This window comes from Ambystoma mexicanum, chromosome 4p, assembly GCF_040938575.1.
Source record: "Ambystoma mexicanum isolate Mex_15411 chromosome 4p, UKY_AmexF1_1, whole genome shotgun sequence".
Classification (NCBI taxonomy): Eukaryota; Metazoa; Chordata; class Amphibia; order Caudata; family Ambystomatidae; genus Ambystoma; species Ambystoma mexicanum.
Genome location: NC_090927.1, coordinates 575,963,729 through 575,985,983, shown reverse-complemented (window position 1 = coordinate 575,985,983; position 22,255 = coordinate 575,963,729). Strand labels below are relative to the sequence as shown.

At 48.9% G+C, this 22,255-nt stretch overlaps 1 protein-coding gene across 6 annotated transcripts in view; it reads left to right on the top strand.

Moving 5' to 3' along the window:
* Positions 1 to 22,255, top strand: part of LOC138453358 (glutathione S-transferase A4-like) — a 549,822-nt gene that overhangs the window by 189,305 nt on the left and 338,262 nt on the right. For all 6 annotated transcript variants that reach the window (XM_069606115.1, XM_069606114.1, XM_069606113.1 and 3 more), the window contains one exon: positions 16,612 to 16,663. In XM_069606115.1, coding sequence (XP_069462216.1) covers positions 16,612 to 16,663 — 52 coding nt within the window. The remainder of the gene's footprint in view (positions 1 to 16,611; positions 16,664 to 22,255) is intronic.

Below are 22,255 nucleotides of genomic sequence, written 5' to 3'. Positions count from 1 at the left end.
CACTACCTTCACTTGACACTGACGTCTGCACTTGCTGGCAGCACTTCATTATTTACTTATTGTTATAAATGTTTTGTTCTTTATCTCATGTATTGCACTTTCCTCTTCCACCCCCCGCATTTCTCCTCCATCCCCTCCCTTGCGCAATCTAAACAGCACCTGGCCTAGTAGGATTGTTGTCTGTTTTCCCCTGTTCCCCCCCCCCCTCCTGTGCCTCATCGCGCCTTGAAACACTTGTGTATAGGTGCATTATAAATGCCATCTCATATCAGAATAAACATGTCTGGCTCCAGGAAATCAAGAACATGTCACTGCCATAGACCTGGCTCTATGGCAGGACAAGGGCCTATTACACCAAGCTCTTATTGTACATGGCCCCAAAAGCGAAAGAGGAGCAGAGTGAAATTGCCAGAATAGCGGCTTACCTATACCTCCACATAGGATTAATGCAGGAAAAGTATGCTGAGAACCTAGTTCTGGCAAAGAATCAAGTAGAAACACTGGAAAGAATCCAGACTGATTTAGACTCTGCAGGAGATTTAGATTTAGACTCTGCAGGACAAAGGCTACAGAAGAGCCAAGAATTAGAGACCGAATCTAGACAGTATGTTACAAAATGAAAAGAAGATTTGGCTCCCCTACAGCAAGAGAATGCAGAGCAAGACACCCAATTACAGGCACTGAAAGAGGAGTGTCATGAAAGGGTTGACTCTTAACAACAGAGTCAGCAGAAGCTGGCACAACAAATTAAATTATAATAGAGCATGCACAGAACAGATAGCCACTGTACAAAACCACAGAATCCTTGAAAGAGGAAAATAAATTAATTATTAAAGACCTCCATACTCGAGAGGAATTTTTGGAGTGCCAGAAATCCAATGCATTAAAAAAAGGGATGACCTGGCTGAACAGAGGGGCACCCTAAGTCAGAGGATGCCTTAGGCCAGGAAGTAAGCCAATTAAAAACCCAACTAGAGGGAAGAAAGCTGGCACTCCAGGAGCTCAATGAAGTAAAAACAGAATATGAGAAGCTACTAGATAGAGCACACCAGACAGGTGGAGGATGCTCTGCAAAAGAACACCCAGACCAATGATGCTAAAACTCAGGAGGTGAGTCTCATGCAGCAGAAATTGGCCCAGTACTCCCAGGACAGGCAGGAAGCACAGAGACAATGAGGCTCTCTGTGAAAATAATGCTAGGAATAGCAATGCAAGAGCAAATCATTGAGACCAGCAAGGCCTTGATAGAAGAACAAAAGGCTCAGATTTTTGCAAATCATCAGGGATTAGGGGCTGAAAGAGAAAAGGAGAGGGGGATAGAGCAACCCATGATCTTTAAATCAAGCCCTGTACTCATTGACTCTAACCCCTTCAATGCAATGAACTCTGCCACCTTCTTGTCCACTCTTATATGAACCAGGGGCCATGGGGATGGAAGACTTCAACAGAATTGGTAAGATCGGACTGACCGATCAGCTCCTCCCATAAAGCAAGTCTAAAAGACCTTACTTATAAAACGGCCTTCCTAGTGGCTATCACTTTGGTCAGAAGGGTTGGTGAACTACAGGCCCTTTCAGTTCTAGACCCTTTTTATTACAGGCCCTGTAAAATATTGATATATATTACACGGCCTGAGGTAGCGGCCGTGTAGTTATGGTTAAGTTGCTAAACCCATAGGAAGACCACTTTTTCAGTGCCTTATAACTTCGCTCCCACTTGAGGAATCCTAAACAAACTTTGCAAAAAAAGTATTTGCCTGCTCTGAATTATTTTGGCAAGTTTGATTAGGTTTCGTGCAGGGGGGCAAAGTTATAGGCGTCCCACATTTTTTTTTCCATAGACTGAATGGGGAAAAACTTTGCGCACGGCTACAGGCCGAATAGCTGGCCAGATTTCCACCAAATTTGCGGCAAGAGCGGGGGCTTGGGTCAGAAAGCGTGCTTTTGTGTTTGGTGGAAATCCGACCAGTACTTTTGTAGCAAAGAACTGAAATTTACTTCCGCACACAGAAGTGTCATTGGCTTGCAGTACACCGTGATGTCAGCGAACATTGGACCCGGCCGGTTGTTGGCCTGAGGGAAGCGTGCTGTGCGTCAAAGTTTTTGGGAAATGCCGCCACCATTGTGTATCGGAGGACAGTCAGCGCTAAAAGGGAGTGACGAACAAAATGTACGGCATGTGGTGGTGGTAAGAGGGGATGGAAAGGGTGGGGGAGAGTGAAGTGGTTCCTTAGAGATGTGATTATTAGGTGGACGAAGACGGTGGTGTGCCTGCAGTATCCGTGCATACTATGCCAATTCGCTGGTCCCTGTACAGGCGACTACCATGTGTGGTGAATGCAGGCAGCCTTTGTTACTGCACGATAGCTTGTGCTGCAACCTCTTACCATGCTGACTGGTGGTACCTGAATAGCAGACGGGGAGTGTGTTGCAAAACATATATAACGCCATGTGGTTGTGGAAAGAAAGGAGGGAAAGGGTGGGGGAGTGAGAAGTAAATCATCTGACATGTCAATAGGTGGATGAAGACGTTGATGTGCCTGCATTATCCTTGCATACAGCGCCAATTCATGCGTCTGCACAGCCGCCTCCCATGTGTGCTGCATACAGGCAGGCTTAGTTACAGCACGATAGCTGGTGCGGAGACCTATTTCCGTGGTGACTGGTGGGAGCTCAGTTGCAGAAGGGGAGTGCATTGCATATGACATGCATATTCTAAGATAGTGTGTACTCCGGTGTGCTGCATGGATGGAGGCCTTGCAACGACAACTATGTGCTCTGGTTGCATATAGGTTTCACATTGTTCCCTTCTGTGTGTGGTTTGTCTGCATTGCATAGATGGTTCATTGCTTGGGTGCAGTGCTTCTTGGCACATCCTACAGTGTTTAATCCATGGCTGCAGTTACAGCAGTCAACAGTTGTGCACTGTTGCAATACTGATAGTATCGAAGCGGGTAGGGATGAAGTGCACCTTCTTTGTGCATGGATATTGCAGTGTGTGAAGTGGGCGCAATGCTTCAATAGTGTGTGCGTAGAGCTAGGAGACGTACTGTGTGAAAAAGTGGCTATGGGTGCCAGAGGCTGTAGTATATTTCCATGAATAGCTGTATTCTCCAGCATGGGGTCTGGCATGGATTCACATGCTTATGAATATTCCCCGTCGTCGGGCTGGGAATCCTCGGTAAAGAAAAAAAAACAGTATCGGTTTCGTTTCTGATCTGTCTTTCGTAGTAATAACCAATCACTGGTCTCTGCGTCATACTGACCACAGCCAATGACTGCCCTCTACCTAAGCACCGCCTCTGGCAGCCATCTTCAGATTTTTACCGCACGTTCATGTGTTGGGATCCTCGTGCTATTGCTCTCGAGCGTTAGTGCTATTTTTTTCACGTTTTTTCTCAAAAACTTCGTTTTTTTCGGTCAAAAGAGCCTCAAGCTTCACCGACTCTCCATCCGATCAACGGACCCGTGTCGGATTCGTCTGCGCCCCTCAAGGGTGAAGAATTCGTCGAGCTACGCTTTTGGAGGACTCCAGAAGCTTCTCAGGCCCGGACATGGCCCAGGAGAAGGGAAGCTCGACGCCCGGAAAGCTGTTCAGGGTCTGCCCTGGATGCCAGCTGCAGAACGTCTTTAAGGAGGACGAACACTCCTTTTGTCTCTACTGCTTACATGAGGACAAGACGCACATGGAGAAGGACTGTGCGTTTTGCGGCAATATGTCGGAGCGGACCATGAAGGACCGCCATCAACGTCTCGCCAACTGGCTGGAAGGGAAGAGCCCGTCAGGCGAGAAGAGGAAGAAATCCGAGCGGTCTTCTAAGACCTTAGAGGACGCCCCGGCGACGGGGGTCCAACACAAGGCCAAGCACCGCGAGTCCGCTGGCACCGGGAGCGCCGAACGGTCGGGCTCTACGGGCGCCAGGCAGGGCGCACCCTCCCCGGCACCTTCAGCCACGAGCCAACGCTCTGGGTCGGGTAAGAGGAAGGGCGAGCACCCGGCGAAGCTCCTGGAGAGGCCCCGGTCGAGCTCGAAGGCCCCATCGGAGGGGGAGCGAGGCAGTGTTCCCCCCCCCCCAAGGATAAGGCGGTGAGCGCACCTAAGGTGGTGAAGGCCTTAATCCATCCGGCCAAGCCCTCTATCGAAGCTGTCACGGCGGCCCTGGCTCAGCCTGTGGAGGCTACACCAGTGGTGGCGACCTCGGGGCTCAGAGTCTCCCTGCCACCTCGGAGGGAGTCCTCCTTCCTACCCATCGATAGGACCCCTGTGAAATCCCCGGCGGGGAAGAAAAAGGGGGGGCAGGGCGTCGTCGTAGATTCGGCTTCAACCTCGGAGGAAGAGCTGATCGAGGTCTTAAGCCAGGGCCTTGGCGTGGAAGAAGACCGGCCCGTCGGGATGGATCCCGACGCAGGTGACGACGACATTGTCGAGGGTGCCGACGGGGCCACTGATCGCCCGTCGGATTCCCCTCTGCCAGCGCCGCAAGACAACTCGGCGGCCATTTTGTTGGCTATACAGTCCTTATGCTCAGAGATAAGGAAGAGACTACCGTTGCTGACGGAGGAACCTCTCCCGTCGGGGGATCCTGAACCGGGACCTTCTGGTGTTCCCCCGCCCAAGAAAAGAAGGATTCACCCTCCACCTCCTTTTCAGCTGTCGCGCCCCGTCCAGCCCTCCTCCCCGTCCACCCGAGGGGATGATACGGGGACTGACACGGCAGCGACGGGCACGGACGACGAGGTATACGACGAGGATCTACCGTCACCTCCCACCAGGGCTTCTCCGCCCGACGAGATTGGATCGTTCCACTCCATGATCGCCAGGGCATCCGAGCTTTTCCAACTCTGCCCTGAGGAGAAGAAAAAGGAAGGATTCCTTTATCAACGGCGCGAGGCCAAGAGGAAGACGGTCCTCACGGTACCTCTACTGGACGACATTTGGGATGAGGGCCTCGCCCTCCTCAAGAACCCTTCCACGACGCCAGCTAGAAGAGACCGGTACGAGAAGAAGTACCGGGTCCCGGACGCGGCCCCCCTGTGCCTCTGGGCGCAGCCTACCCCGGACTCCGTCGTCTCCGCGGCGGCCAGGAAGAAAGCGGGGGGGGGTGCGGCCTCCACATCGACTTCCCTACCGGACGGCGAGGGAAAGAAATTGGACGCTATGGGACGCAGGGTCATCTCGTCTCCAGCGACGACGCCTTGGCTATCGTGGCCCGCTACGACAGGGAGCTATGGTACAAACTGGCTCCCCTGCTGGACTTCCTACCGGACGACAAGAGGGCGGATTCCCTGGAGATCCTACAGGAAGGTGAGGTGGCGTCGGACCACGCCATCACTATTGCGACGGACATCGCCGACACTGGGTTTCGCCAGTTGGGCAACGGCGTGTGCCTTAGGCGGCGTGGATGGCTCAAGGCTACGGACTTCCGTCAAGACGTACAGACTAGAGTCCTGGACATGCAGTTCGATGGGAACAACCTGTTTGGGAAAACAGTGGACGATTCCCTTCAGGCCATTAAAGCGGACACTGAGACGGCCCGGGCCCTTGGGGTTCTGCAGCAACGACGGACGCCCTTTCGGAGCAGCGGAGGCAAGGGCGCCTCCAAAGGTTCCGGCGGCGGTTTCTCCACCTACCGTCAAGCGGCCCGCTCGTCGTCTCAGGAGGCCTACAGAGGACGAGGCAAGTCTGGCGGACCCCGCCGTCGTCGCCAAGGAGGTCAAGGCGGCAAAGCCTCGTCGAAACAGGATTGAACCGGCCGTGGGGTCGGGCCCCCACCGAAGCACCCCGGTGGGAGGCCGGCTGGCGAGCTTCGTCAGCGTGTGGGAGTCCATCTCCACCGACCGTTGGGTGCTGGACACCTTAGCCCGGGGCCACGCGCTCGAGTTTCAAAGAAGGTGCCCGCGCGTCCCCGCCGTGGCCAGGAAAGAGCTTCAGGTCCCTCAGCTTCTCCTGGAGGTAATGGCGATGCTCAGGAAGGGCGCCATCGAACTCGTCCCAAAGAGGCTTCGGGGCTCCGGAGTTTACTCGAGATACTTCCTCGTGAAGAAGAAGACGGGAGGATGGCGCCCCATCCTAGACCTGCGACGTCTGAACAAGTTCATCAAGGCGCAGAAGTTCCGGATGGTCACCCTCCAGCACGTCCTGGGTCAGCTGGAGGAGGGAGACTTCCTGTCGTCGTTGAATTTGGAGGATGCCTACTTCCATATTCCCATCCTAAAGGGGCACCGAAAATTCCTCAGGTTTGTGGTCCAAGGGCGTCACTACCAGTTCAAAGCCCTCCCCTTCGGACTACGGTCGGCACCCAGGGTATTCACCAAGTGCCTTGCACCGGTGGCGGCACAGCTGCGCCGCGAGGGGATCCACGTCTACCCCTACCTGGACGACTGGCTCATCCGAGCCAAGACGAGGGAGCTCGCCCTGGAGCACACGGCAATGACCGTCCACCTTCTCACGGACCTGGGATTCTCCGTGAACTACGCCAAGTCCCACCTGGTACCCGCGCAAAACGCACTGTTTCTGGGAGCGAAGCTCGACACAGTGTCCCTTCTGGCCTCCCCGTCGGAGGAAAGGACCAGGTCCATCCTGGGCAAGGTACAGCGGATGTTGGTTTCCGACGCGGCCAAGGTGAGGTCCATCAAGTCCCTCCTCGGAATGATGTCTTCTTGCATCTACCTCATTCCCATGTGCAGGCTCCGGATGCGCCCGTTGCAGGAGTTCCTGGACGCGCGCTGGATCCAAACGACGGGCGGCTTCGAGGAGAGGATCACACTCGACGAGAGTTTCCGCCGAGCGGTCCGGTGGTGGGGCACCCGCGCGCATCTGACGGCGGGCATGGACTTCCAGACCCCAGACCACCAGGAGACAGTGACCACAGATGCCTCCCTGGAAGGGTGGGGAGCGCACACCGAAAATCTGCACGCGAGAGGCCTTTGGCTCCCGACGGAGAAGTCCCTCCATATCAACATCCTGGAGCTCCGTGCAGTGTTCTGGGCCCTCAGGTCCTTCCTTCCGTCCCTCAAGGGCAAGGTGGTGAGGATCTTCACCGACAACACCACCACCATGTTTTACATCAGGAAACAGGGCGGAACCAGGTCCCCAGCACTGTCCAAGGAGGCGCAGGACCTGTGGCATTGGGCCGTCGCCCAAAGGATGTTTCTGGTGCCGTTTCATCTGGCAGGGATAAAAAACACCATCGCCGACTCACTCAGCAGGGAGCTGCGCTCGTGCCACGAGTGGGAACTACGGCAGGATCTAGTGGATCGCCTCTTCCGACGGTGGGGCACACCCCAGATCGACCTGTTCGCGACGAACTCCAAGTGCCGGAGGTTCGCCAGCAGGTTTCCCCAGGCGAGGAGCATGGGCGATGCTTTCTCGTTCCCCTGGGAGGGCCTGTTCCTCTACGCGTTCCCTCCTTTGCCACTGCTAATCCGGCTCGTCAACCAGCTCAAGAGGTCACGGTGCAGGATGATCCTCGTCGCACCTGCGTGGCTGAGGCAGATATGGTTCCCGGACCTTCTGGACTTGTCAGCGTCCCCGCCAATCAAGCTGCCGGTGGAAGCGGATCTACTCTCCAGGGAAGGAGGCGCCATCCTCCACCACGACCCGAAATCGCTGAACTTGCAGGCCTGGCTCCTGCAGCGCTAGAGTTTGGGGGATACGACATACCGGCCGACTGCAGAGAGGTTCTTGCAAAGGCCAGGGCGTCCTCGACTCTTAAATGCTACGGACACAAATGGAAGAGGTTCTCTGTCTGGTGCCACGCACAGAAGATTAACCCTCTACGGATTACGGCTCCCCAGGTACTGACGTACCTGCTGACGCTGGCCAAAGCTGGTCTGGCACACGCGTCCATCAAGATTCATCTTGCTGCGATCTCCCGATACACCAGAACCACGGGGCGGACGTCCTTGTGGTCTCATCGTCTGGTGAAAGTGTTCATGAAGGGACTGTTCAGATCGTTCCCGCCGGTGAAGGCTCCGGCCCCGGCGTGGGAGCTCAACGTGGTGCTGACCAAGTTTCTGTCGTGGAAAACAGCGTTTCTTGTGGCCATCACCTCCGCACGACGGGTGGGAGAGATCCAGGCCCTTTCCTGCAAGGCCCCGTACTTGACTTTTCACGACACGAGGGTAGTGCTCAGGACGCACCCCTCCTTCATGCCCAAGGTACCGTCGGACTTCCATCTCAACGAACCCTTGGTGTTGCCTGTGTTCTTCCCGTCGCCTTCGTCGCCGGCTGAGAGGACTTTGCACTCGCTGGATGTGGCTAGAGCGCTGAAGTTCTACGTGGACCGCACGAAGTGTTTTCGGAAGACGTCACAACTCTTTGTGAACTTTGGACCTGTCAATCAGGGGAAGGCTCTCTCGAAGGCTTCCATTTCCAGATGGCTCTCCGGCTGTATCATGTACTGTCATCGGTTGGCAAACCGACCGCTGCCTGGCCGTCTGAGAGCCCATTCCACCAGAGCGATCGCAGCTACCACGGCGTTCCTTTCTGGTGTGCCCCTGCTGGACATATGTAGGGCTGCTACGTGGAGGACGACGCACACCTTCACGAAATTCTACTGCGTCGATCGGGATTCCAGGGAGGAGTCCAGGGTCGGCCAAACAGTGCTGCGCAACCTGTTCGCCTGAGGTGAGCCTGGTGACGAGGTAAGATGCTTAATGTTGAGTTTGATGTAATGCTTAATGTTGAGCCTTTGCCACCTCCCGTGGTTGTGCATGTGTGTACTGCTATGTATTCTTTATTCATGAGCATGTGAATCCATGCCAGACCCCATGCTGGAGAAGGAACAAGTTACTTACCTGTAACTGTTGTTCTCCAGCATGGGTCTGGCATGGATTCACATGCGAACCCTCCCGCCTACCCCTCTGCGGCTCTTCACTTGGTCATACTGCCACTTCACGTGCTTCCAAATCTGAAGATGGCTGCCAGAGGCGGTGCTTAGGTAGAGGGCAGTCATTGGCTGTGGTCAGTATGACGCAGAGACCAGTGATTGGTTATTACTACGAAAGACAGATCAGAAACGAAACTGATACTGCTTTTTTATTCTTTACCGAGGATTCCCAGCCTGACGACGGGGAATATTCATGAGCATGTGAATCCATGCCAGACCCATGCTGGAGAACAACAGTTACAGGTAAGTAACTTGTTCCTTAGTGTGGTGGTTGGGTAGTTGCGGCTGTGGTACGTGTGCAGTGTGGTACATGAGCACATGATACCATGCATGGCGGCATTATGTTGCGATGGGTGTGGGCAAGGCCTAGACTATTGGGTGCATGGCCAAAGGCCGTAGGACATGCACCCAATAGTCTAGGCCTTGCCCACACCCACCATAGCAATGCAGTTTACACTGCATCTGTCAGACTCCTCACCTTTACAGAATGGTTGTGGAGCACATTGTAGACTTGATAGAGCACCAGAAGTCAGCTGACATGCAAATACTGTTGGGTTGACGGTAACAACATCGTATGTGAATGAACGTGGGTAGGGGTGCCAGAGGCAGTGTTAAGTTTGTAGATTCTGTTAGAAGGTGATGCTTTCTATGCTTTGCCGTATAACGGTGCAGAGCTTGGGTCGGAGTGACGGTGGCTGTGCAATGTGTGGATTGTGGTACTTGGTGACATGTTGCCATGCACGGCTGGATTACGTTGCAGTAGGTGATCCCAAGGCCTAGACTATTGGGTGCATGGCCAAAGGCTGTAGGCCATGCACCCAAAAGCCAAGGCCTTCACCACACCCACTGCAGCAATGCAGTTTTGACTGCATCTCTGAGGGTGGTCACCTTCACAGAATGGTTGTGGAGAACGTTTTACTCTTCATAGAACACCAGAAGTGCGCTGCCATGCATACATTGTTGGTTCCATGGGTGCGGTCATTGTTGGAACATTCTACGGTTTTCGGTGTATGGCTAGAGATTGTGCAGTGAAGTCTTGCAGTGTGCCCACTGTATGCTGTGTTGGAACACTCAGTATGGAAGAGGGTAGGGTTGAAGTGAATCTTCTATGTGCTTGGACATTCTGGTTTGTGTACCTTATTTGGAGTAGGCCCAATGTTGTGAAGATTGTGCGGTTTGGTTGACAGTGACCTAACACTTTGTGCATGGAAGTGGGTAGAGGTGGCAGAGGCAGTGGTATGTTTGTGGAATCTGCTTACTGCTACACGTTTACATGCATCGCTGTGTTATGGTGCTGGGGTTGGGTAGACGTGCCGCTGCCTAAATTAAGTTTGTGGTTTATGGCCACATGTTCTCATGCATGACTCCATTATGTTGTGATGGGTGTCGGCAAACAGTACACTCTTCTGTGCATGGTCAAAGGTGTGATGGGTGCCACGATGCTGACATCGTGTTTTATTTTTTCCACACCTTTGTTCGGAAGGTGTTTTGGAAGCCCACGGGACGTGTACTCGGAGTGTTAACCGGTAAATATGGAGTGCTGTAAAGAAATTATATTATTGAATGCAGACTTCTTGGCTGTGATTGGTGCATGCATGCGTGAATATTTCACAATCCTCAATGAGGGAGTGCTGGAAAAAGAACAGTGCTGGAAAAAGAACAGTGGAGGGGGGAGAAGGACTTTCCCTGCAATCTTTTACTGAACTTCCTACAGCACATGCTTTTGAGTGACAGGACACGTGCAGGCGGATTTTGTAACAGTACCTATGAAGTGTTGTGCAGAACTGACAGTGTTCAATGCTAACGTCTTGGATGACATTGGTGGAATTGTGTGCCTATAGACCCATACCCAATGAGGAAGTGGTGGACCACAGATAGTGGAAAGGGAAGAAAGACTTCTGCTTTACTAGGGTGCGGGCCTCGTGCTACTTTGGGAAGCGCACAAGCCACAATCTGCGCTTACCACCATGATGGCCAATGGACATGAGATTGTGGGGATGATCTAATCAGGTACTGTGGGTGTGGTTCACAGGAAGGGTTGGTCATACTGTTGTACGTTACTGTGCGTAGTGAGGCTGGCTGACATGGCGAAACGCATTGTCTTGACTTTGGTTGATGCCTTTGTGATAGATCTGCACAAGTATGCCCTGGAAAGTGACTTTGATGGCAATTTTGGTTTGGAAAGAGTGGACGCATTGTGGAGCGCGGTCTACAAGCGCAGTTTCGCTGACATGCATGCACTTTGCAAAGACCTGGCCACTTTTGCTACTGCCAAAGTTATCATCCACTACAGTGGCATGCATACGGCTTACGTTTGTTCCGTCAACTGAAGAAGTTGCTAAATGTAGTGAAGAGGCTTTTTCCCACTGCCAAGGTGCTTTTCTCATCCATAACATCAGGAAGAGTATGGGACAATGCTCCTGGCTGTTCCGAGCCAGAGGTAGGAAGGTGTGTCATCGACAGAAGCATGTATACTTTAGTGTCCGCTGGTGGGATGTTCTTCTGCAACAATGAGCTCCTTAGTTGTGGAAATGCAGAGTTTTTCCAAGCAAATGGCATTTCGATGTTGCCCATTGGTAATGTTTTTGTTTGCTCGTGTACAAGTTAAAGAGTTCACTGTAACAATGTCAGCACAATAAAACACAATCAAATAAAAACCAAAAAAAGGTGTTTCTCTAGAAACTGCTAAAAAAAAGCTCTTTTCAGAGCCACCCCTTACAACAAACTCCCCCTACCCTGGTTGCAAGGTATTCCCGCACGCAAGCCACATCCGGGGATTTTGAGGATGGCGGCCATGGAAATGGGACTGTGGGATCAGGTGCTCAGGGTGTGCGTCACACGAAGGGGCGGCAATAGGAAGGACTCTGCCTGCTTCACTGGGACGCAGTGTCATGATGCCTACCTCCAAGGAGCCAGGTCCGACCCAGCAACCCCAGAGGCAGGCATCATTCCCCCCAGGGAAGTGCCAGCGGGCCCAAGCTGGGGCCCTTTGGACAGAGGCCTGGCGCCTTAGGCGCCAGGCTCATGTTGGACCCCTATCCTGGCACCTTAGGCGCCAGGCTCATAAAGCTAGACATGTGTTCAAGTGTTTTAATGTGCACTTACCTGATGCAGACCATGCTGCTACATCCAGGCCCTCTTGAGGCCTAAATGGAACTACTTTACCTGTGGGACTACTTTCCACCTGGGTGTGGTCAGGGAAGGATACGTACCTGATCAGTGGAAGGATACATGCCTGGAACTTCTTCCAAAGCTATTTAAACCACGCCCGATCAGCAACTCATGCTTCGCGTTGTTCTGCTCCTCGCAGCTGGATGCTCACCGTGTCAGCTCCTGCATCTGGACTTCAGCCACGCCTGTCAGCATCCTGGGTTGCCTGCAAAGGGAGATAAGAGAGAATTGGAGAAAAAGAAGACCTTACCTGCTAAAGCTGCATCACGGGGACATCACACCGACGATCCTGAAAGGGAAGACATCATTTTAAAAGCATTTTGCTTCGATCGCTGCAGCGCTGCATTTCACTCACCTTTCCTGGGCGCCCCCATCTTCAGCAGCGATCATCCGGATCCGCACCCACTTCCCAGAGCCTAGAGAGAAAAGACAAGAAAACAAGGTGAGAGAAGGAAGGGAAATAGGAAAAGCTCAGTTTCCTTCTAAGACTTACCTGTTGGGTCATTCTCATTTCATTTCGGGTCCTGCCGCTTCCTGGCATTCCGGACCCCGGCCCCAATGGGGAAAAAAGACAAAGACATTGAGCGAATGCAAAGACATTACCTGAACGCTCATCCAGAACTTATACTTCGGGTCGGCGCCATATCTCCGGCATTCCGAACCCCGGCCCCTAAGGGGAAAAAGACATAAGCATTAGCGCTTGCTGCAATAAGACAATGAACATTATTATTAAGCTTGAACTTTTGAACTTGCAACAGAACTCTTACAGCGCCTCACCTGAATAGTCAAGCTTATTTTGAACTCCCATCAAACCTCAATCCAGTGAAATAACTGGGTTTCAACGCGCCCCTGCATCAGAAGCAGGATGGAGAACTCATCCTTCCAGACCCTAAGGTGAGACTTCAAGGGGAATCGTGGAAGGGTATCGAGGAGGGTTGGAAGGGAGTGGGAGGCTTGAGCATTATTCCGTCAGTAGGTAATACTCCCTTTTCACGCACAGGGGAATATTCCTGCGAGCCAGAAAAGCCAGAGTAGAGGGGCCCTTCCTGTCCATCATCAGAGTCCTGCGCTTCACCATTGAAGAAGCATCAGCACTCGAAGCCAGACCTGCGCCTCCGTGGGAATCAGATGAGCGTGACACGCGGCCCTTGCGCTACTTTGGGAAGCACACGTGCCACATTCTGCGCTTCTCACCATGCTGGCCAATGGAGATGGGACTGTGGCCATTGTCCAATCAGGTGCTAAGGGTGTGCATCACAGTAAAGGGCGGCAATCATTTTTTCCATTACTTTGTGTAGTACGGCTGGCAGACATGGAAAGACTGTTTTCATTGTGGGTGATGCCTTTGCGGAAGATCTGTTCTTGTATGACCTCAAAAAAAGGCATTTGTGGCAATTTGGATTTGGAGGGAGTGGAGGCTTTGTGGTGCAGCGTTGATGTGTGCTGTTTCAGCGGTGTGCTTGCAGAATGTCAACACGTGGCCACTTCTGCAATTTGAACATGTTGTAGTCGTGCACCACGGAGCCTTTTTTTTGGGTTCCATGCATTGTTCATGTATGTACTGTCAACTGAAGAAGTTGATGAAGGCAGTGAAGCTCATTTTTCCCACTGCCAAGGTGCTTTTCTAATGTATACCACAAGAATAGTATGGCACTATTCCAATGAATGTTGTCGCCAGCCAGAGGTCTTATCAACAGAAGCATGTGTGACTTCTTGAGTGCTGCTGGGATGTTCTTCTGTGAGAATGACAACATTGGTTCTCGATACATACACCTTTTCAAGGCAAATGGCATGTCTTTGTCAACCAGTGGCAATAATGCTTTGTTTTCCAATCTACAGGCTGCACTGAAGACCCTATTGTAAGAATGTGAGCTGAACTACAAAACACAAAAATACTTAATAAAAACCAAAATAAATGTTGTTTCTATGGAGGCACCTTTACAAAATAAAATGCCTTTTTCAGAGCCACCTCTACTACCTAAGTCCCCTACCCTGGTTGCAATTTATTACACCACTCGCATGCACAGCACAAGTCCGCGGACATCCCGAGACTTGCATGGTTGCACGTGTCTCATACGCCCCTTTTGCAGATGGCAGCCATAGAAATGGGCCTGTGGAGGCTACGGGATTGCTCAATTAGGTTTCTGGGTGTGGTTTGTATGCAGACCATGTTCGACTGTGTATTTGTCGACAAATGCAGAGGGTGCGATTATGGCTGTGTTTCAGGAGCCACAGCGTACGCTTTTTGGGGAGTTCTTAATACATTGATTAAAAGTGAACGGACAACACTGTGCAGTGGTTGCTCATTTTGCATTGTCATTTGGATTTGTACTCCTATGGAGTACCTACAATGAAGTGACTGATTTTGTTTTATCTTTGTGAGACTTTGGTGACGCGCGATGTCCACATACTGTTCTTCATTGTGAATGGAAAATTACACAACATGTTACAAGACTTTCAGTGCTGTTTGCGATGGAGGCACAGGTCATGCGTCTGTTTCCGATCTCCTGCATAATTGTTCATCGCATTACGCAGAGACAGATGTGCCTTTTTTTTAAAAAAAAAATGTATTTGCTCCTGCAATGCAGAAAGCGCGGTACATTCTGAAGAAGTCTATATCTTCCTTTTTATGACCTGTGCCAATGTTGTACTTCACAAATTGGGAATATGACGTTTCACAGCGTTTCTCTTACTATTTCTGCCCTTACGGTTTGTGCACGCAGTATCCAAAATGCCTTGCTGCCCTTTTTGGCAGTACAGGAAGAATTTTTGTACTAGGTCTTGCGCACTTAAACTCTTCAAAACGCACTGCAACATGTAAAAACACATCTTTTTACAGCAAGCCCTTTTTACCTGATTCCACTACAGTGTTTTCCACAGTGCCAAGGCTCCCTTTTATTTAGTGCACATTCCGCAGAGCTTATACCGTGCGCAGCGTTCTGCATCCGTCCATTGGTGAACTCTGAAAGGAGCTTTCTTTACTTAACTTTTCTCCTTTTCCAGTTGATTTCTATTTATTTTGGTTTTGTAACACATGACGGAACTTTGGTAAACAGACGTTATGCTTGTTACCCTAAGAACAGCCTACCAAACTCAGTGCAAACACCTTTGCTACAGGGATGTCAGTTACTTTGCACTAACACCCTATCCACACTATGGTTACAAGTAAAACCGAAAACCCCCAGAAATTCGCCAGTTATGGTAAGCTAAGGAATCATAACATCGCGCCACCACTGTGCACTGTTAAGACTAACACCCATGACATGAAAGATGACTTCACAAATGTCATTGATGACATCCCTGACAAACTTAACAAAGTTTTTTTTTTCTTTGCATGTGATAGGTTTTTAGTAGGGCACTGTAACCAGAACCTTCCTTTAGCATAGTTTTTTGAGTAAAGGGGATTGGTTTTTAGTAGCGCAACTTAACCATAACATCCCTTTTTTACAATGTTTTTTGGTAGTGAATGAATTAATATATATACTCCAGTTACTTGGGTTGGCTTTATGTAGAATTGGTACAGTTCTGGTAACCTATTAATAGTTCATTAGTACTTGCATTGGCACAGTAGCTTTTCCTTTTGGAGTGTGCTCAAGGAGAGATTATTTTACAAAGGACAAAAATCCTCTGGAAAGAGGGGGAGTTTCCTGAAAGAATAGCTGTCTTCTTTCTATTTAAGATGTATTGGTACACTTCCAAGTTCCCCACTCACATTCTACTTGTAGTGTGGAAGCAAGTTTACGGGAAAGTACATGTTGGGTTGTGCTACAACCGCCAAAACACATTTGGTCTGCTAGTTAGACACATCGTTTTGCTTGGTCTTTGCTTTAGTAAGTAGCTGAGCTGTAAGCCAACTTTGGATTCATACAGCTTTTTCTCTAGAATCTGTGTAATGGAGGCATGGTTCCTGCAGTGGCCATTCCATTCGATACTGGGCCAATTAGGACCGGGCAATTGGGACTGCAATGCTTCTGGCATTTAAAAGAGAAGCTCCTTGCCACACATCACATTGTATTATGCAGAATACAAAGTATTGCCCGGAGCAAAGATTTCTGCTTTTTATTGGCCACAAAGAGAATTGGGGATTATATTTTGGTGGATTTAAAATGGTGTTTTGCTTCTTTTTAGCATTCATGTTACAAAAATAAATAGTTTTGGCTTAGAATTCTGCAAGGGCAACATCTTTAGGTGATTTAAATGACAGCATAGCAACATTTGACCCAAATGGAATTTTCACCCAGTCCTGATTGGCTTTGAGGAAATGCAGTGGTAATCAGCCTGTTTGCATTTGCATTTGCATAAGCCAATGTGGGCAAGACTACTGCAGGTGAATTAGATGGAAACCTGCTTTATACAAACCTGGCAAGAGCCCTCCCACAAGATGCAACAGGCCATTCATTTGAGGACATATGCATGTTACATGCATAACACAAGTCTGCAGGACATTGATGGCACTGCACCAATTTGCTCAGTGGGTTACGCATATTGAAGTAACGGGCATTTAATTTTTTTTTTAACTGGTGCTTAACACTGTTTTCTGTTTAATCTAGTTTGATGAAGAGTATATAGAAGACAGGGAGAAATATGAAAAACTACTTCAAGGTAAGATAAAGACTTCTTTCTACATCAGTTTATTTGTGACTGTATTGCTACAGCTGTGTTGATCTCCCCTCCCTTCATGTATAACTCTTACTCAGGGAATGCTTTTTTTGATTACTTGTAATAGGTGTTTATCAATGGTGTGTAAAGTGCAGTTAACATTTTGAGATTGTAATGGCACGCAAAACTTTTGTTATCTTCAAAGATTTAATTTTCCCTTCGGAATGATTACTAGTTGCTGTTACATAAGATCAGGCAGGATTTGCAGCACGCTCACTTCAATGCATGTGGAATTGGGAAGAGTTTCAGTCATGGCCAGAGTGTCATGAAGGGTTAACAGTAGGTCCAAGCACTGTTGTATATGGTAACAACCACTAACCTGAATCAGACGAGGCAGCTGTGTAGTGAAACCCCCCCTGGGCACTCTGTCTCCTTCAGCCTGTATGACAGGGAACTGAGGGGTGCAGAAGCCCGAGGGAAACCCTCTCGGCCAGAAAACCCTGATTTTGGGAGCAGTGAATCTGTGGTGTCCCTCCAGGCAAAGAGGTAACTGGTGTGCTGTGTCCAATGTATAAGAGAAGGAAAGATCAACAGATCATCAACCTATCCAACCATGTTTTGACAACCGAGGAAATTTAATTATTCAAATTGGGACTCCATTTCTGCCCCTTGGCGGGTTTTGATTACGTGCAAATGAGATTAGAACAGTTTTGTTCGTAAGCTGCGGCTAAAAAAGTGTTTTGCCTCGAACACGTATAAAAAGAAATCTAAACCGCCATTAGAAGGATAAACAGATGTCATTATCTCCGACATGGATACACTTACTGCATTGGCTACTGTCCAATATAAAAGCGAACAGCTGTCAGCGGTGAACTCTGAAAACTTGGATAGGCCGGTCATGGAACAACTGGGAATCTGTACCGACTGGCCTTCCAAAAGTAACCTTAAATGTAAATCCAAGTTTAACCCTGTCAGTGCCCAGAATGTACATATTGAAGCTTTCTCCAATGTATTAATCGACGATCTTCAACAAGAAAGGAGAAAAAACAACAAATATACTAAAAGTAATTTGTCCTGGAAACAACGCAATGCTTTGTCAAATATATGTAAAATGGATGGATGTATAATTAAACCCGCGGACAAAGGCTGTAACTGTAACACTCACCTGATTCTCGCAGAGGCGCCGGTCCTGACTGGGCGACTACCGTATCTTCAAAGATGATGTGCAGCACCCGGTTGGCTCTTTGGGCTGGACCTCTGTGCCCTGTATGCCTGACGTGCAGAGTAAGATGTCTGCAGATAGAAAATACGGGGTTAATGAACTGGGGTTATTGGGGTGTCCCTATCTCTTTCCTCTTCTCCTCTCCTGTAGACCCCCACAGGTTAACGCTCTCACCTTAGGTAAGTGAATGCCGAGCTCTCCATCTGCCTCGGGGCAGGGTGCTGTAACCAGTTTCTTCACCGGATAGGTAGCGCAGGCCTCTTGACTTCAGAGGACTGCTGTCCGTCGTTTACTGCATGAACGGTAAGTTTCGAGTAACTCAAATGTCTTTAAAGTCTTTAATAATGATGTCTCTTGTTTTGCAGGGTTCCGGCGATGGCGGATGACGGGCTGAAGTGCCTTGAAGATGGAGCCCGTGTGATGAATAGAAGCGCCTGGAAGCACGTAAGTAAGCGCTTGTTGCCAGCTTCACAATGCGCTCTAACTGTCTTTTTATTTTGCAGGTACAAGTTCGGAGCGGCTGCAGGGTGCCGGGATACCCACTGGGTTAGATGTGGAAAGGAGTAATGGCACGTGAGTATTAAAGTTCCCCAATGTCTTTAAACGCACCTTGTTTTGTCTTTCAGATGCGGGATGCAGCGCCGACGGCCTCCGGAGCGTGCGAAGAGTTGGTAAGCCTTTGCCTTTCAGATGCCGGAATGCTAACCTGTTCTTTCTTGTCTTTATAGGTGTTGCTGAAGACTGGATTCAGGATGGTAAGCCTTTTTCCTTAGGCCCAGGATCAGATGCAGAAGACACGATGAGCGTTCTGCTGCAGAGGATGCAGAATAACGCAAAGCAAGATTCATCCACCGGGTGTGGTTTAAATAGCCTCCTGTAGTGCTTAGGTGTCTCCTTCCACAGCCACGCCTAAGTAAGAAAAGAGTTCCTGGTAAGAAAAGAGTTCCTGCCTTCCAGAAGAGTTCCAGTGTTCTGCATCTAGGGAGTGGCTCCAGCCCCACGCAACAGGAAAAGTAGTTCCAAACAGAAGAGGATCAGAGGCTCAACTGGCAGGCAAGTAAGCAGCATGGTCTGCTGCAGGTAAGTCCACCCAAGCATTATGAGCCCGGCGCTTCCAGCGCTGGGACTGGGCATATTTATGAGCCTGGTGCCACTGGCGCCAGGACTGGGTCCAAAAGGTCCCCATTGGGACTGGTTGGCACTCGGAACCTGGGTTATGGATCTGCTTCCAAGGGAGTTGGGAAAACCCTGACCTTTTGGAAGCAGAGATCATGACAGTAACCTTGTCCTGATGAATAAGGTGGACTACATTAAAGAAGCCTATAGACAGCTCAACGACTCCAGATGTTATGAAAAACTCAAAGAATCCCATTGAACAGATGGAAAAAACAATATGGGAATTTTTAGTGAAATGGGGAAAATGCAGGAATCTTGGATGAGGACATGGTGAAATTTCTGTTTACCAAACACTCTACTATTCCCACCATATACTTCCTCCCTAAAATTCATAAAAATTCTTCCAAACCTCCCGGCAGACCAATTGTCACATTATGCGGCTCGCTACTCGAAAATATGTCTAAATTTGTGGATGAGACGTTATGCCCATTTGTTTCCACACTGCCCTCCTACATAAAAGATACGACTGACTTCCTTTGTAAAATTGACTTACCGTGGGAACCTACATACCTGTTAGCCACTATGGATGTGGTATCATTATACACATCCATACAACATGAGGATGGCATCAAGGCATGCAAAATATTTCTCAAAACACGCTCTCTCAATTACCTCGACCATTCTAACATGATCCTAGAAATGGTAAGACTTTGCTTAGAGAACAATGTCTTTCTTTTCAATTAACTGTTTCGTCAAATCCACGGAACTGCAATGGGTACCACATTTGCCCCGGCTTATGCAAATCTTCTGATGGGGAAATGGGGAAAAAACTGTGGTATGGGCGGAAGGAAATGAGACTTTCACTGACAAAATTATTTTGTGGCTACGCTACATAGACGACTTATTCATTGTATGAACGGCACAGCTCAATCTTGGAAAGGCTTTGTGAAATTCCTCAATGTTAATTAATTGAATTTACAATTCACTGAGCAACACAGGAAACAATCAGTCGTCTTTTTGGATGTGAAGGTCAAAATCACTGATCAAAAAATCTGGTGTGAACTGCATCGCAAGACAACTGATGCTAATATCAAACTCCACGCAAACAGCGCATACCCAAAAAGTCTTTTATGGAGCATTCCGTATGGAGAATTTATTCGTATCAGAAGGAATTGCAGTGATGTAAAAGACTTTGATTCAGCAAGTAAAATCATGGCTCAGAACTTCCTGAAACAGAAGTATCCCAAACAGGTGATTGAAAGATCTTATCTGAAGGTCAGAGACATGAATCGACAAACCTTATTGACGACATCCCAATCTAATCTCCGGGACAGTACAAATAAAGATACCACCAGGCTAATACTGACATTCGGAAGCCATTCATCCATCATAAGAAATATCCTCACTAAGTATTGGAAGGTTCTGAAGGTGGATAAAGACCTAAGTAATATGCTAAATGCACGACCAGATATTACTTTTCGCAAAAGCCTGGCCATAAAAGACTTAGTGGTTCAAAGTTACATGGCTTCTGAAGAGGTATCCACAGGCAGAAATTGGCTTTCAGACGGACAAAAAGGCTTCCTTAAATGCTGCAAATGTAAAGCATGCAAATATGCGTCCAACTGCACTAGTTATACACTCCCTATTCTATTGACACAAATACAAATTGCAAGTAGGATCACCTGTGAGTCTGAATTTGTGGTATGTCCTGAAGTGCCCATGCCTAAAATGGTATGTGGGCAGCACCAAGTGTAAATTAAAAATACGAATTTTGCAACACATCAGAGCAATCGTCAACAAGGACCATGCATATCCATGGCAAAACATTTCAACGAGTTTCATAATGGGGATCCCAGGACCCAGTAAGACGGTGATTTCATGTTCATTGCCGGAATAGTCCATGTGGGCAACATTGAAGATTTTATTCTTTATTTTATAAATTATAACATTAATTATACTGAATAAATTAGAGATCCTTGTGTGAAACCTAATAGAAGGGGGAATGAATGTCATCCGTGTAGAATTATGACACACATGCACCTTTGCACCTTTATAAGATGGCGGAATGCAAAAAATCACATCTCTGTAAATTACCTTTTCTGTGTCTATTGGAGTGTCATGGGTTAAAAGAGCTCCCACAACAGGGTGGAGTTACTGTAAACAAGCCACAGGAGTGTGGCGAAACACGTTAGCCTCCTTGCCACTGGGAAGCCATTTTTTTTACTGCAAGATTTCTTAAATAAAACTTCAATTTTTAAAGCAAAATTGTTGCTGTGCAGTCGTTTGCTGTTTTCCCACGCTTGAACCTTTTGGCGAGCAATTACTGCTGGATATATTTTTTGGATTTCGATCTTTGATGGGAGTGCAGCTTCTAAATAAACAAGACTTTGCTGTCTGTGTGTGTGTGTGTGTGTATGTATATGTATATATATATATATATATATATACACACACACGTTGGAAGGGATATCACGAGGGAGACCGTAGGAAATGGAGGTACCTTTTCGAGGGCACGATGGGACGAGATTCAGGATGTCGCTGTGATGCCTGCAGGTCTATATGGTAATGAATTACTGTTAGAGAAGGCAATCAGTTGAAGGAGAAGGTAGCAAGTAGAAAGAGGATCGGGTGCCCACCTGTACATGTGGTAGACAGAAAACTCAGGAATGGAACTCTGCTGGAGGATTCTGGTATCAGAATAACTTGAGCTAGTGAATGGTCCTGTGACTGGTGCGTAAGGGCTGAAGGGAGATATGGAGTCAGTAATATGGAACACGGAAAGGGGTGATCAATATGATAGAAGTAGGCGGTTCTTACTGTGTCTCCGATGAGAGCGTAGCCGAAAGAGTCACATAACCGAAAAGCCTACAGCTTATGAGTCGACAGCATGTCTAAAATGCCCAGAGACAAGTGGGAGACGTTTGAATAATCTGGAACAGCTGTAAGAGTCTGATGGCGTTCCTTTACCGAATAACGATTTGCCAGTTTCTGGAGTAACGGCGCGCAGAGCTGCAGTCGTGTTCCTCTAATAAGGTATGTCGGAAGGCAGCAGAGGCGGAGCATGTCTGGGAGCTAGCACGTTGTAAAACGTCCTGGAGGAATGGGTGATGGCGGGAAGCCCTCTTGATAGAGGTCGGGCGCAATGATGCTGCATAATGCATGCCACCCTGGCACACCAGGACCATCGACTGTAGGGGGACATGACACAGAGGGCAAGTGTGCAAGAGGTTAAATCACTTCAGTTATGCCCTAAATCA